Genomic DNA, 15,736 nt, shown 5'->3' on the forward strand with positions numbered 1-15,736 from the left:
GATAAATTTAAGTGTACTAACTGTGTTATTATGCCTTTTGTGTATTTAAATAGGCTGGCCACACCGAAGAGGCCTTTCGAGGATCGTCGCGGGAGCCACTAGATCGCCGTGGGATCTTCGAGATCGTCGCCTTAAAAGGTACCATTGATAAATTTAAGTGTACTAACTGTGTTATTATGTCTTTTGTGTATTTAAATAGGCCGGCCACACCGAAGAGGCCTATCGAGGATCGTCGGGGGAGCCACTAGATCGCCGTGGGATCTTCGAGATGTCGCCATAAAAGGTATCAGTGATAAATTATAGGGTACTAACTGTGTTATTATGCCTTTTGTGTATTTAAATAGGCTGGCCACACCGAAGAGGCCTTTCGAGGATCGTCGCGGGAGCCACTAGATCGCCGTGGGATCTTCGAGATCGTCGCCTTAAAAGGTACCATTGATAAATTTAAGTGTACTAACTGTGTTATTATGTCTTTTGTGTATTTAAATAGGCCGCCCACACCGAAGAGACCTATCGAGGATCGTCGGGGGAGCCACTAGATCGCCGTGGGATCTTCGAGATGTCGCCATAAAAGGTATCAGTGATAAATTATAGGGTACTAACTGTGTTTTTTTGTCCTTTATGTATTAGATTAGGCCGGCCTACACCGAAGAGGCCCATCGAGGTTCGTCGGGGGAGCCACTAGATCGCCGTGGGATCTTCGAGATCGTCGCCTTAAAAGGTACCATTGATAAATTTAAGTGTACTAACTGTGTTATTATGTCTTTTGTGTATTTAAATAGGCCGGCCACACCGAAGAGGCCTATCGAGGATCGTCGGGGGAGCCACTAGATCGCCGTGGGATCTTCGAGATCGTCGCCTTAAAAGGTACCATTGATAAATTTAAGTGTACTAACTGTATTATTATGCCTTTTGTGTATTTAAATAGGCTGGCCACACCGAAGAGGCCTTTCGAGGATCGTCGCGGGAGCCACTAGATCGCCGTGGGATCTTCGAGATCGTCGCCTTAAAAGGTACCATTGATAAATTTAAGTGTACTAACTGTGTTATTATGTCTTTTGTGTATTTAAATAGGCTGGCCACACCGAAGAGGCCTTTCGAGGATCGTCGCGGGAGCCACTAGATCGCCGTGGGATCTTCGAGATCGTCGCCTTAAAAGGTACCATTGATAAATTTAAGTGTACTAACTGTGTTATTATGTCTTTTGTGTATTTAAATAGGCCGGCCACACCGAAGAGACCTATCGAGGATCGTCGGGGGAGCCACTAGATCGCCGTGGGATCTTCGAGATGTCGCCATAAAAGGTATCAGTGATAAATTATAGGGTACTAACTGTGTTTTTTTGTCCTTTATGTATTAGATTGGCCGGCCTACACCGAAGAGGTCCATCGAGGATCGTCGGGGGGGGGGGGGCTCCTTGATCGCCGTGGGATCTTCGAGATCGTCGCCTTAAAAGGTATTATTGATAAATTTAAGTGTATTAACTGTGTTTTTATGTCTTTTATATATTTAAATAGGCCGGTCACACCGAAGAGGCCCATCGAGAATCGTCGCGGGAGCCACTAGATCGCCGTGGGATCTTCGAGATCGTCGCCATGAAAGGTATCATTGATAAATTAAATGGTACTAATTGTGTTTTTTTTGTCTTTTATGTATTAGATTGGCCGGCCTACACCGAAGAGGCCCATCGAGGTTCGTCGGGGGAGCCACTAGATCGCCGTGGGATCTTCGAGATCGTCGCCATAAAAGGTATCATTGATAAATTTAAGTATATTAACTGGGTTTTCATGTTTTTTATGTATTTAAATAGGCCGATCACACCGAAGAGGCCTATCGAGGATCGTCGCGGGAGCCACTAGATCGCCGTGGGATCTTCGAGATCGTCGCCTTAAAAGGTATCATTGATAAATTTAAGTGTACTAACTGTGTTATTATCTCTTTTGTGTATTTAAATAGGCTGGCCACACCGAAGAGGCCTATCGAGGATCGTCGGGGGAGCCACTAGATCGCCGTGGGATCTTCGAGATTGTCGCCATAAAAGGTATCAGTGATACATTATAGGGTACTAACTGTGTTTTTTTTGTCCTTTATGTATTAGATTGGCCGGCCTACACTGAAGAGGCCCATCGAGGATCGTCGGGGGAGCCACTAGATCGCCACTGGAGCTTCAAGATCGCCACTGGAGCTTCAAGATCGCCGCTGGAGCTTCAAGATCGCCGCTGGAGCTTCAAGATCGCCGCCGGTGCCCGCCCGAGATCTACGCTCCATGGAATGAAGAAGAAATGAAGATGGTACGGTGTAGTATTGCCGAATCGGCATTTTTTTTTGCATTTTAATTTTTTGTGATTTGTGTCTGATAAATGCAACCCGTATACCCTTTTCCTCACCTTATACTTCCTTTAAATACCACGACTGACGGTAGCGTCACCGTGCACTCCCGCTGCACGGAGCACACACGTTCAATGCACGCTTACCTTACATTTCGTTCGCTGGTTTTGCACTATTAGTTCTAGCTTCAGCACATCGCGGATGTCTTTAGGTAATATGACCTTAGCTTCCATTTACACCAACCTTATTCCTAGTTTGGTGTAGGTTTATTACACCTTATACCTTACAACCGATTATTTAAATTGCCATCACGCACCTCGCTGAGAACCCGGAGGGGATCCATACCCGTGTGAAAAATAAACGCCCCTCACAACGAAAGCCCTACTCTGAAAACCCGAAATGCCTCCCTCAATCGGCAAAAAAGCACCCTGTTTGGGGGAGGGACTTCATCCTGCCGATCCCGAACACCTGACCATTCGTTCAGTTTGTTTTCGTGAATGAGTCACGGAGACCTGACAACGTTGGAAGCATATATAAAAATTTAGTGCATTCCTAGCAGACGCTTTATCTTGAATCCAGAAGAGGTAGAAGATGCGCGTAGTGTGAATGAATTAAATTACAAATTGTGGTATAAATTAAAATTCATTGTATATTTTTGTTTTCTACGAGTGTAGTAGTATTGAGAGCATTTCGCATATCATTGTACAAGGTGAGTCCACGTTACCACTGTCAAAAGCTTCTTATATAATAACTAGAATCATTGGCTCATGGGGTTTCAAGGTCTGAATTGCTACTGTATTTAACATACTTTTTTCTCACATATTTTTAAAAGAAAATGTGCATGCCCTGGTATTGTTGCCTTTCTACTTGGTAAGTGTTGTGTAAGAAATCAGATTCTTCTGAGGCAATGATCAAGTCTTATTATTTTGACTTCTGTCATAAATCTAACCCCACCATATGGCAATGTCGAGTCATATTTTTGTTTCTTTGTGAGTTTCATCCTTGTTACTTCCAGATTTTACGCCCAATGATGTCAGGACAAATTCAAAGATCTTCATCTGTTGTAATTGGAGCCAATGGACCTACTGCTAACAATAGCCTTTCTATATCTCCAACAACAGCTTTACAGTCACCCCTTCAAATATTTGTTCGAGCAAAAAAGAGAATCAATGACGTTTATGGTGAAGTGGAAATCTATGTTAATGATTCTTGCAAATTTCTTCCTGGTAGGCATCAAGTATTTATCTATTTGCTCTATAAACAATGTTAATGTTTTTTTCAATGACACAGCTCTGCCTAAAGATAGTGATTTGATCACTATAGAAGAACTAGTAGTGGTTAATAGTCATGTCGAGAAAGTAAAGGGTATTCGAGAAGTACTTTCGCGCGACCATATGAAAGTGGCATTTTTCGGAAGGTAATATTTATACTCGTTGGAAATAATAATTCAGTTGTAGAACACAGTTAACGGATAGAAAATATCAACAGGACAAGCAATGGAAAAAGTACTGTCATAAACTCTATGTTAAGAGAAAGAATCCTTCCTTCTGGAATTGGGCATACCACCAACTGCTTTATTCAAGTTGAAAAATCGGAAAATGATGAATCATATCTCATTTCAGAGGATTCAGTGGAAAAAAAGAATGTCAAATCTGGTAAAAAACTAAGCAAAAAGGATAAACTGCTTATCGTTTACATGATTTTATTTCTTGTAATCTAGTTTCTCAGTTGGCTCATTCGTTGTGCACGGGTTCGCTTGGTGATTCGGCTTTAGTCCGAGTTTATTGGCCGACCGACAAATGTCCCTTGCTTCGTGACGATGTAGTTCTGGTCGATTCGCCCGGGATCGATGTTTCGCCGAACTTAGATTCGTGGATTGACAGACATTGTTTGGACGCAGACGTGTTTGTATTAGTCGCAAATTCGGAATCGACTTTGATGTTAACGGTACTGTCTCCTGTATTCATTCTCTATGGTGAATACTCCTGATGATTTAATTTAAATTATAGGAGAAGAATTTCTTCTTCAAAGTTTCCGCTAGATTATCGAAACCGAACGTTTTCGTGTTGAATAACCGTTGGGACGCCTCGGCGTCAGAACCTGAGTATCTTGAAGAGGTAAACTAGCTTTAAGGCAATTCTATTTTTGTTTGTATTCATTTTTATCATTTCACGATTTTGGTGTTATTCTAAAGTATAAACGTTTATTTGTGTGATTCAGGTAAGAAGACAGCATATGTTACGTACCGTAGATTTCTTGGTTGACGAGTTAAAAGTCTGTGGAACTCGAACGGAAGCTGAGCAAAGAGTTTTCTTTGTATCGGCGAAAGAAGTTCTCCATGCTAGAACAAACGAGTTTAAAGGATTACCCCTGAACAGTACGTCTTGAATAACTTCTATGGCATATCCAGCTATTGTTTCATTCATTTCTGTTTTCTGTTTTCTAAATTGCGCATTTTTAGCTGGGATAGTTACAGATGGATTTCATGGACGTTACTTTGAGTTTCAAGATTTCGAGAGGAAGTTTGAAGAATGCATTTCGAAATCAGCAGTTAGAACCAAATTTGATCAGCATACGAAACGAGGCAAAGCGGTTGTTGGGTAAGGAAACATAAGTACTGGTAAATATTCCCTAATTTTGTTTGTGTGCCTGAATTGTTTAATTTGATTGAACTAGTGATGCGCGCAACGTCATGGAAGTGCTTTTGGAACGCGCCACTGCAAAGAGAGCTGCTAAAAGTCAAAACCGTCGTGAAGTTTTAGACCATCTCGATTTCACGGAAAAACAGCTTCAGTTGGTAACCGTAGAGATGAAAGACAAAATCTGCAAAATGGTTGAAGAAGTGGAGCACAAAGTAAGATAAACGTGTAAGGCATTTTTCCGCATCATAGCTCAAAGCTTTATTTTGTTGGTGGGGATTTCTACTACTCTAGGTTTCAAAAGCGCTGAACGATGAAATCCGCCGTCTCTCAGTGTTGGTTGATGAATTTCACGCTCCCTTTCACTCCGAATCCCTTGTACTGCAAGTGTACAAAAAAGAACTCCATAATCATGTTGAAGCGTGTTTGGGAAGTAATCTCAGAGCCAGACTCTCCACTGCACTAGCATTGAATATGGATCAATCGCAAAAGGAAATGATTGGTATGGCCATAATAACAAATGAGTTGGTAAAGTCGTGTTGAATTTGGACTGCCTTTTTTTTTTTTTTTTTTTTTTTTTTTAGAAAGAGTTACATCGATGCTACCTTCTGAGAAGAAACAACTTGGGCTAGGGATGATACCTCGTCGCGAACCTTTCGAGGTCCTTTATCGGCTCAATTGCGACAATTTGTGTGCAGATTTCTCCGAAGATATTGAATTCCGCTTCTCGTTCGGCATCACGTCCATGATCCAACGCTTTACAGGCAAAGGTAAAATCGCTCCGTGGGTGATCAGTAACTACACAGAATCGGTAAGTTCCTTGCATATGTTTCTTTTCTATGTTACGATGAATATTATCTTATGATATTTAGATTCCACGTCCTATGGGAAGTCATCATAGCCAACCCGGACAGCTAATACCACAAGGCGGTGAAGATTGGTCAATGCTTTCACGTATTGCCATCGCTTCAGTTACATCACAAGGAACAATGGGAGGACTGCTAGTTGCAGGATTTGTAAGCGTATTCTTTTTCTTTACGAATACTTCAGTAATGTTACAGGTATTCACCATGTTATCTGCCGCTAGTTGATGAAAACTGTTGGCTGGCGATTGATCTTGGCTTCTGGTGTGATTTATGGTGGTCTTTACCTTTACGAACGACTCACGTGGACCAACAAAGCCAAGGAACGTGCATTCAAAAGACAGTACGTCGACCATGCCACTCGAAAATTGCGCCTTATTGTAGACTTGACGTCCGCCAATTGTAGTCATCAAGTACAACAGTAAGATGTTTTACGTTAAATAATCCAAAACAATTCCTAACCCTTTTTTTCTGTCATCACAGGGAATTGTCCAGCACCTTTGCTCGATTGTGTCACCTTGTCGATGGAACGATGAATGATATGCAGGGTGATATTAAGCAGTTAGAGACAGAACTGCGCTCATTGGACGAAGTGGCTACTTCTGCCAAAGTCTTACGTAACAAAGCGAATTACCTGGTTGGGGAACTCGACCGCTTCGACAAATCTTTCTTGACCCCTGATAACTAGTACCTTTTATAGTAGTTTGCGTTATAGGACACTGGACTGCTGTGGGAGTCTAAGAATTCAAGCAGCATCTGAAGCGCGCTAGTTGTTCAGTAAGCAAGCTTAGAATTTTTTAGACGGATCCTAGTCGTCGATCATGTGACAGTCTTCATTATTATTATGTTTCGTAACTCGTCCATCTGACAAATAATCCAATGAATTCTCAGATGTGAATTTATCTTTTTTTCCTACGATCGAGCTGTATCTCCCATTTTGCGATGGATTATACAGGTCTAGTTGCTTGTAATAAAGAAGTAAAGCAACAGATGAAAATGCTGCTCCGGTTGTAGGTTAGAGTTTAAAAGTTTTTTTGGGAGAACATTTTTCCAGTTTAGAATTTGAGTAGTGATTTTCCAGATGGGAATTGTAAACTGTTTTATCTTTTGTTTATAGTTGCGTCAATCTGTTTTTCCACATCTGTTTGCTTTCCTATTTTTTGTGTTTTGGGGACTTACATTTCAAATGTTAATGCACTTTTGTAATGTGAACATTGTTTTACAAAAGGCATAACTTTGAAATTGTGAGAGAGATGTGCAAAGAAATTGTTTTATTTTGACACTTCCCGTAATGACGAATTCGAACAAGGAGAACGAACTCTACGAATGTAGAGTTCTGCATAGAACCGCAATCTTCCGCTGTAGACCACTTCCGATTTCCTGTTTCTTGGATCATATTTTGGAATTGTTTGAGTATCGGATCATGGCGAAACCGATGACAAGTTAGCTAATTCATTAATAATTTTAGACGTGATAAAATGTTAAGGTGCATAACATTAAGAGATGTAGAAGTAACTTGGCATTAATTAGAAGCAGTAATAGATGGATTGGTTCCAAGAATAACAGGGAAGTTCCTGTACATAATGAAGAGTAAACCAAGTCAGAGCTGCGAAAGTGATGCAACGTGAGGTGTCCCGTAGAACAGCGCCCTTTCGTACGGAAATCCCTCTTGTTCATTTCTCAAGATTGTGACGTGAAGCGCACGATAAAATTTCGTTGCTGCTTGTCTCTGAACGCGTTTCCACTTGAACCGTCATGTCTCGTAAGTTGCCATTAATTATTGTTTTGTTTGAACTGTTAAATGAATTGATTTTCGTTTACCCTTTATCCTAGATTGCAACCTTGGTAGCCGTCAAATGACTTTGTTCCTTTGTTCAATTTACGTGTTTTGCTTAACGCAACTCGGTTCAAGTTTCAACATCGATACGATCCGTCCTCTCGTTTATGAAGATCCAGCTGCCATACAGAATGCAAGAGAATCCTATTTCGGCTACTCGTTGCAATTCCTGTTCAATCAAAAGGACAATGCCTACAATTCGGCTAAATGGTGCATACATTCATTCAAAAATCACGCACGTAGTTTATGTTCAAAAGTAAATTTACCTTTCATACGCAGGTTGTTGGTTGGGGCTCCTAGAGCCAATTCCACTTTCCCTAGTCTTGCCAACATAACAGAACCAGGTCAAGTCTATCGTTGTGTTCTCGGAAAGCCCGATCGTGATCGATGCCAACCGTTGATCATTGAACGTGAAGGTAATTACAAGCAATTCTGTTGAAAATTGAAACAGTTTACATTAACAACCTAAAATTGCAGCATCACAGAACAATCGCGATAAATTTTACAGGGATCGAAAGGATTACGGATGGTTAGGTGGTGCCATGTCCGTCAACAGTCCGTCAACTGGCCGCGTAGCTGTAAGCATAAATTGAATTTGATCAAATTATGGAGATCTGTGATGATCCGTTTCCGTAAAAATTTAGGTTTGCGGATATCGCTGGTCAAACAGACGACTGTCCACCGAACATTACATGAACGGTGTCTGTTACTGGAGTGGTCATCAAGTTTCGGAGAAGGAGGATTTTGTTAAAGTTCTTCCCATTGTTGCACAAGGTAAAGCACAACAGTTTGTAATTATTAATTGGATTGGTTAAACATTTTGCAATTTTACTAGATCAGCAAGTGATTGGAACCAATGGAAATGGTACATATAACTATGCTTACGGACAATCTGGTTTCTCCGTTCACATGGTGCTTAAACAGGATCAATCAGTAAGCAATTATTTTTACCAAAAGAGATGTGTTGGTAACAGTTGCTGTATTATCTTTTGTAAAGGAAGAAATGATTATTGGGGCCCCGGGAGTTTTCAAATGGACCGGAGCTGTCGTACGTGTCACTGATTACCTTCCAAACAGTTTGTCTGGTGTGCCCAGCCGGAAAAAAAGGCAGGATAAACAAGACATTATCGAATTTGGCGAGACAACAGTATCGGCGTCGGCCAAGATAAACCGACTGGAGCCTAATGATTATTTCGGTTCATCTTTTGAAAAATAACTTCTGCACAAATTCAAAGAATTAATAATAATTCAATGGATATTCACGCAGGTTATTCGGTTCATTCTGGAATCTTTTTCAGCGATGGAAAATTGTTGTACGTCTCGGGAGCACCGCGTGCTGCTCAAATGCAGGGCAAAGTATTTCATTATTTAATTTGTTACATACATATTTAAGTGAATAATGAATTGTCCTTTTTGTTAGGTGTTGATATTCGATTTTCTTCAGGGTGGAAAAGATTCCCAGCTTAACGTTCGTTTAGAATTAAATGGTACTCAACTGGGTGAATATTTCGGTGCTTCCGTCCTGGCGGTTGATTTGACTGGGGATGGAAAATCCGAGTTACTGGTAGGGGCTCCGCAACACAGCCTCCGACCCGAAATGGCGGATCGAACTGGAGATGAAGGCAAGGTTTATTTCTATCTTAATCGGAACGGTAATTTGCAGAAACCGCAAGCTCTGTACGGCAGTAAAGCTAGGGATGCCCGTTTCGGTACAGCAATGGCTTCTGCGGGTGACATCAATCTCGATGGATTCAATGGTAAATCCGGTGTTTCCGAATTCAAAGAAATGGAATATTATCTTACACATTGAAACTTAACACGCAGATGTCGTAATCGGAGCTCCATATGAGAATGACAGAGGAGCTGTTTACCTTTATCTTGGTGGGATGAACGATATTCATCTTCATCCCGCAACCGGATATTGGCAACGCATTGCTGCCGCGGACTTTGTTTTCCCACTGAATAACCTTAGAGGGTTCGGTATCAGTCTTGTCGCGGCAGATATGGATGGCAACAGTTATCCAGGTAGAGTCTATTGTTTATTGCATAATAAATTTCCTTCTAAAACTGTTTTCATTATTTCAAGATCTTGCGGTGGGCAGTTTTCTTTCCGGCCACGCGCTAGTGTTCCGCTCAAGTCCCGTAATTCAACTCGCTTTGACAATGAAAGTCAATAATGGCGAACTGATTGACCCGGATGGAGGGTCTGTGATGCTAAGTGTTTGCTCCTCCTTTGAGTCCAAATTCAGCGTTCCAGAGATCTGTACTACAATTACCAATTTCCTGTTTGTTGCACGTTCACATTTTAATTGTTTATCATAGGTGTCGGTTACACGTTTCATTTTGATGCTGAGTACATCAACCAACCCCGATTGATTTTGAATGTGGATGGTAACCAACAACAACCGTTTAACTACACAGGTATCTTGACATCCGGATCTCCATCTTGTCGAAAATTTACACTCACCGTAGCGGTATGTAATAATAGCACTTCATTTCCTGTATCAACCTTTTAATTTGTGTTTTTTTAATGTGCCAAACAGAACACGCCGTATTACAGCCAGGACTTTTCGCGGCCGGCAATCTTTCGCTTAACGGCAATGTTATTGAAAAATGTCCGCCCTTTGAATAATACGTGTCGTCCAATGACGAATCAGTCCTTGACAAAAGATCCAGCTGGATCGATGCGCATCCTTATTACCGGCGGTGCCGGTAGCAGGAACAACGGTACGCCTTTCAATCACGATTTCATTAAACTTATTTTCTTTTATCGATTTTTTTTTTTTTTATATAACAGAACAGGATACATTCTGTGCTACTTGTCCTGTTGTAGACGAAACACAAAGAAGTTACGTCGAGAGTTCTGCTGCTTTTACTTCCGAATGCGGTTCCGACAACATCTGTCAGGAAGACTTGGAAGTCGAAGCGAATTTCATTTCCCATAGCAAGTCAGTATAGATGTGATTCCGATCTCTGGATGTCCACCGAGTAATTAAGCCTCTATTTTTTCTCCAGGGAGTTTGTAGTCGGATCAAGAAAGACGCTTTCATTTGAAGTGAGATTGATAAATCATGGAGAGCCTTCTTATCTGACGACGATAGAGATCCAGCTGCCCATCTACACCAATCTGAAACGCACTCCGGCTGATTTGTGTCTAAAGCCGAGTATTGGCTTTTCGGACGAATTGATCTATTCCTGTCAGTTGCGCGTAAACCCACTTAAACGGGCCAAAGCTGTACGTCAAATACCCTTTACTTCGTTAACAAATAACTCATTTAATTTTGTAATCGACAGGAAAAGATGGAGTTTGAAATAGACATGACATCGATTGCCAGTGGTGGAAGTCATGATTTGACCGTTGTCGTTGAAGCTAGGATGAATACGGTTGCAGCCATGGGCCGGCGACCACGATTCAATTTGACGATGCCATTGAAAGCTGCCATTGATTTGGAAATCATGGGGTAGGAGAATCAAAAGAATTGATTTAAGAAATAAGAAGTAATTTGTTCTTGGCAGCAATTCGATTGAGGAACAGCAAACTTACCAGCGACCCAACGACACAACTGTGACAATAGTGAGAGAGCGTCTAACTTTCAAGCATCTCTATGAGGTATGTAATCAATAATTTAACAGTGCAATCCTTTTCTTTCCTTATTTCGAAGTTGAAATTTAGGTGAGAAATGTTTTACCAAGTCCTGCCATGGTAGACATAGAAGTTCTTGTTCCTGTGAGCGTTTTGAGTAAGCCAGGAGTTACCTTATATCTCGTCGAACTTGCTACCACATCTGTTGACGTTAGAACCAGCATTTTTTTTTAAGAATTGAAATGGATTGACGTCACGAGTTAAATTCAATGTTTCCAGGCAACACAAAAGGGTGGGCAGAGCAACAGCTTGTGCCATTTAAAGTATAACTCAGACCAATCGATGGACCTACAAGGATTCCCCGAATCCATTAGTTCCAACCCAATTGTTAAAAGTATTTGTACTCAAATCGATTTCACTTTTGAATTTTTCAAGCAATTCTATTGTATAAGGTCAACCGGTCTTCAAGTTTGCACAAGCTAATCGAACGACGTTCATCGATTGTTTCAACACTAAAGGCGTCAGTTGCGTTAAATACGTTTGTTCGGTATCTGGCACGCTCTCTCCCGAATCGCCCGTTATGGTTTCTTTGACTGGAACTCTTATACTACAAAATATCAGTATACAGTTTTATTTATAATGTAGTATGGCTGGCAATCTAATTCTCATTTTCTTTCTCAGTTTTGTTTGCGGAGAGAAAAGATGTTTTCATCTTGTCCAGTGCGGCACGTGTTACCATTCGACAACCGGCTAATATTCAACAGCCCTTCGGTCACAAGTTTGTTGCTATTTTTCATACCATTTTGCTATTTTTAGCATCAAGATTAAATTCCTCGTAAATGTTTGAATTCCAAAGACCAGATATTGCAATCGCTTCGACGCATTTCCTTCCGCCAGGACCGCCAGGAACGTTAGGCGTTGCCTCATGGATCATCGTCCTGGCTGTTCTTGCTGGTATTGCCCTTTTAAGTTTAATGGTCTTCGGATTGTATAAGGTAATTATAAGAAGCAAATGCTTTATTAAGTGTTTAATGGTACTTTATCGATACGGCATTGCTTGACGCAGATGGGATTCTTCAAGCGGCAAAGATATCCGCAAGACGGGCTAGTGGACGACGGTGCGACGCCAGGAGACGGGAATAGCGAGGACATGGATAATGAACCGCAACGGAACGCGTGAGGAACACAGTAGCCCATTAGACGTAAAATTTGTTTGCATTTTAAATCATTTACTTTATAAAAAATTTTAAAGCATGGACAAGATAAAAAATCTGATTGATATGTTCATCTCGCCATTGTTATCAAAAACAGTAAAAATGATCATATCTTCCCTTTTAACATTTTTAATAATGACGAATTCGATTTCACGGAACGTTTTCACGGTAAAAATGGTAAAGGTTGTTTTGTCTTGAGATCTTTGCTAGTACCGTTCGGCTTGTTATTCGAAAAAGCTTTGAACGGTGTAGGATTGATCATGCACGCATCTATCTTCGCCAAGTAGTGAAACCCTTTTGAATATTTTAATAGATAACGATGCGTTGATGAAATTGACGCTGCCTGGCGCGCAGAAAATAACAAGATTAATGCGTTCCAAGGCGGATGGGATCAGGTATTAAAAATATTTGTGATGCCTTAGATTTTTCATTATTCATTCTTGCCTTATGCTTTAACGACTTGGCCTGATAAGAGGTTTTTGAAGCAGGAAAGAAAAATTGAGAAACAAGAGAGTGTCAACGAGGCTGATGATCAGCTACTCCCGTCAGATATTAATCCAAACCTCATGGTTTCAATACCGGGGTTTATTGTGGAGACACGTGCCAATGACATAGTTCGCTAGAAAATTCCGGCAAATAAGAACAGTGCTGGTTTGAAATTAATCATCAATCACACCCTGCGATTGAGCAAGCAACTTGTTTTACCTGGAGGTTAAATAATTTCCCCTTTGCAACGAAAAACCGTAATCCTTTATGAATAGAAAAAAAAAAGGAGACTATCTTGATTATTAAATTGCCGTTAGATTGATCGTTTAAAGTGACACGTCGGCGCATGTGCTAGCCATCTAAACTGCACCGTGACCCTCAACATCTTTTTTCTTTTTTTCAATTGCACAGAATGCGTGGATCAACAGACCACATTGTCCACACCAAAAGGGTACGATTCGATGAGGAGGTCGTAGTCGTCCACATTCCCTAGCCGTCAGTGGAAATGAGCAGCAACAGTAGCAGCGATTTCGGCTGGGCAAACAACACCAGCATAGACGATTTCATCATTCCGCAGTTACCGAGTCGCTTCCTTCTGATTGCTCGAATCGTTTTTGTCTGTTGCGGTTTAACATCGAATCTGATTGTTTTATTTGTTTTCGCTAAATGTCGACGACTGCGCCATCCGAGACATACCTGCTGGATTGCCGTTACGGTAGTCGCAATTTTTGTTCACCTGTTGGCCGTCATCGAAATGTTGTCCGCCGCTTATCCGACACGACCGGCTTACACATTTCTGGTCTTCTTTAAAGGCACTCCTTTCGCTTTCTTCTCTCTAGGTTACACAATTATCGCCGTCGAGCGCTACGTGGCCGTCTCGTTTTACTTGTGGTAAAGCAACTCAGCAAGTTACAAAGCACGTCTTCCTTTCTAAAATTGTTTTCGTTTAATAGGCACAAGGATAACGTGACCAATCGCATCGTTGTCATGTCCTTCATTTTAATTGGTGCCATCGTTTTGGTGTGTTTAGTTATCGCTAATTGTACGGAGAAAACAACGTCGTATTTCATGCCAGGAAATGGCGTAGCTTCGTGGAAATTGATGCTGTTAGGCATAACAGTGATGGCTTCATCATTGATTGGTATCGTTTTGCAAGTGCTGATCTACAATCACGTCAAACAACTCTACCGAGCCCATCCAAATCTGAGGCGAACAAACAGGCATATTTTGCAAGTAAGATACCAGCACACAAATCGAGCCCAGCCGGAATTGACGAAAGAAATGGCAACTGATTCCAAGTGTGTAGTGACTACGGCATCACAGCAGTACAAATCGACATTTAAAAAGTCACAAGCCAGTCGTCTTGATTTGGAAGCTGGATTCTATTATTTCGTTATCTCTCTTCCGGTGCTCATTAGCAATGGAACTGTTGGGATATTCCTAACGTTCAACTACTTCTGCAGCCAAACGAAACTTGCAAACGTGTGTCATGGATGGATGACCATATTGCTGTACATTCGCACAATTCAGCTGTTGATTACTGCGTGCAATCCTCTTGTCTATTTTGCATTGAGTTCTGAATTCCGATCGGCTTGTCGGAGTCGATGCACGATCAACAGGCAAACTAAAACATGAATAGGATTCAAAGGCTTACTTCATCGATTTCCCTGCCAACAAAGGAAGAAATCGTTAATTATACAAAGGCACATCAGTATAATCCATGAGACTGCCCACGTACGGTAACCAAGACGATGTCGATCTCCTTTATCCAAGGATTTTTTGTTCAAGACGACAGTTTGGAAAACGTGAGAACTAAAAACGTGGGAAGACGTTAATTAATAACAAATCGGATAATGGCGATGCTGTGTTTCTGCTTCCTGCGAAATATGAAGATGTCTGTAAATGCTACAATTCGATGGGCATATTTTGTGTGGAACTAAGACGTGTTAAGACGGAGCGTAGAAAAACATGTTTTTCCTTTTTTCTCTTCTCACGTCATTATCGTCATGGCTACAGCAGTTGGGTGACGGAGGATACAAACTTGCAGTATGCCTCTATCCACCTGGAAAATATGGCTGGAGTCTGTTAAAATTTACTCTGGCGTACTTGGTCCTTTTCATAGCAAAAGAAAACTTCAGATCACGATGATTTAAAAAAAGAGAGATCGTTCACATATTGTCATGAATACCAGACAAGTAAAAAGGTTTGCCCGGGTGCCACAACAACGACGAAAAAATGTACCAAATATCAAAAGAAGGAGTAGTCTAATATTACATTTGTTTTCTCTTTATTCCGGTGTCTATTTCCGAAGAGGTGCTGATGGAATTGAATTCTCTTCGGAAAAAAAGGTTATGGAGAAACAGGTCTAATGAAGTAAAGGGGAAAAGGACTCTGGATAGCAGAAATGGAAGAATGGAAAACAAATTTGTTTTAAGCAGGAAAACTGGCACGACTCACATCTTCATAACAACCGACATTTGGAGTATGGAACCGTCAAAGGGAAAAGAAGAGGTTTCCTAGCAACGTTTAACAGCCGTGCTCTCAATAGACAAGCATTAAAAGCCAATGGATACGAATTCAATCAAGCAGAAATTCCCAATTGAGTTTCCTTTATCCGTGTATAAAATTGATCAACAGTTTTCATTACCAAATAGACGAAAACGCGAGAACTTGACCTTTTGTTTTTGGTCTTTCGACTATTTGGTGGCAAGTAAACAATGAAATGCAATCAATGACAAAGTATTGCACTTTTATTTTTACTAAATTTTGAATAAGAGAACTTTTCA

The 15,736-nt window shown here is 41.0% G+C and overlaps 1 protein-coding gene across 1 annotated transcript; it reads left to right on the plus strand.

Annotated features, from left to right (window-relative positions):
- Positions 1 to 3,926: 3,926 nt before the first annotated feature.
- On the plus strand, positions 3,927 to 14,593 carry LOC130694861 (integrin alpha-PS3-like). Its single transcript, XM_057517967.2, is given in 33 exon segments — positions 3,927 to 3,983; positions 4,057 to 4,275; positions 4,338 to 4,445; positions 4,549 to 4,705; positions 4,790 to 4,928; positions 5,005 to 5,182; positions 5,262 to 5,469; positions 5,552 to 5,778; positions 5,840 to 5,983; positions 6,055 to 6,251; positions 7,947 to 8,083; positions 8,145 to 8,245; positions 8,312 to 8,441; positions 8,503 to 8,600; positions 8,665 to 8,863; positions 8,935 to 9,023; positions 9,088 to 9,424; positions 9,492 to 9,692; positions 9,754 to 9,954; positions 9,957 to 10,141; positions 10,211 to 10,394; positions 10,465 to 10,615; positions 10,683 to 10,902; positions 10,962 to 11,128; positions 11,184 to 11,277; positions 11,341 to 11,460; positions 11,530 to 11,644; positions 11,703 to 11,870; positions 11,932 to 12,028; positions 12,107 to 12,245; positions 12,317 to 12,426; positions 13,362 to 13,841; positions 13,904 to 14,593. Coding segments are annotated over 32 exon segments (4,959 nt in total). The 3' UTR covers positions 13,444 to 13,841; positions 13,904 to 14,593.
- Positions 14,594 to 15,736: the final 1,143 nt, after the last annotated feature.

The sequence above is a fragment of the Daphnia carinata genome, chromosome 4 (genome assembly GCF_022539665.2).
Source record: "Daphnia carinata strain CSIRO-1 chromosome 4, CSIRO_AGI_Dcar_HiC_V3, whole genome shotgun sequence".
Lineage (NCBI taxonomy): Eukaryota > Metazoa > Arthropoda > Branchiopoda > Diplostraca > Daphniidae > Daphnia > Daphnia carinata.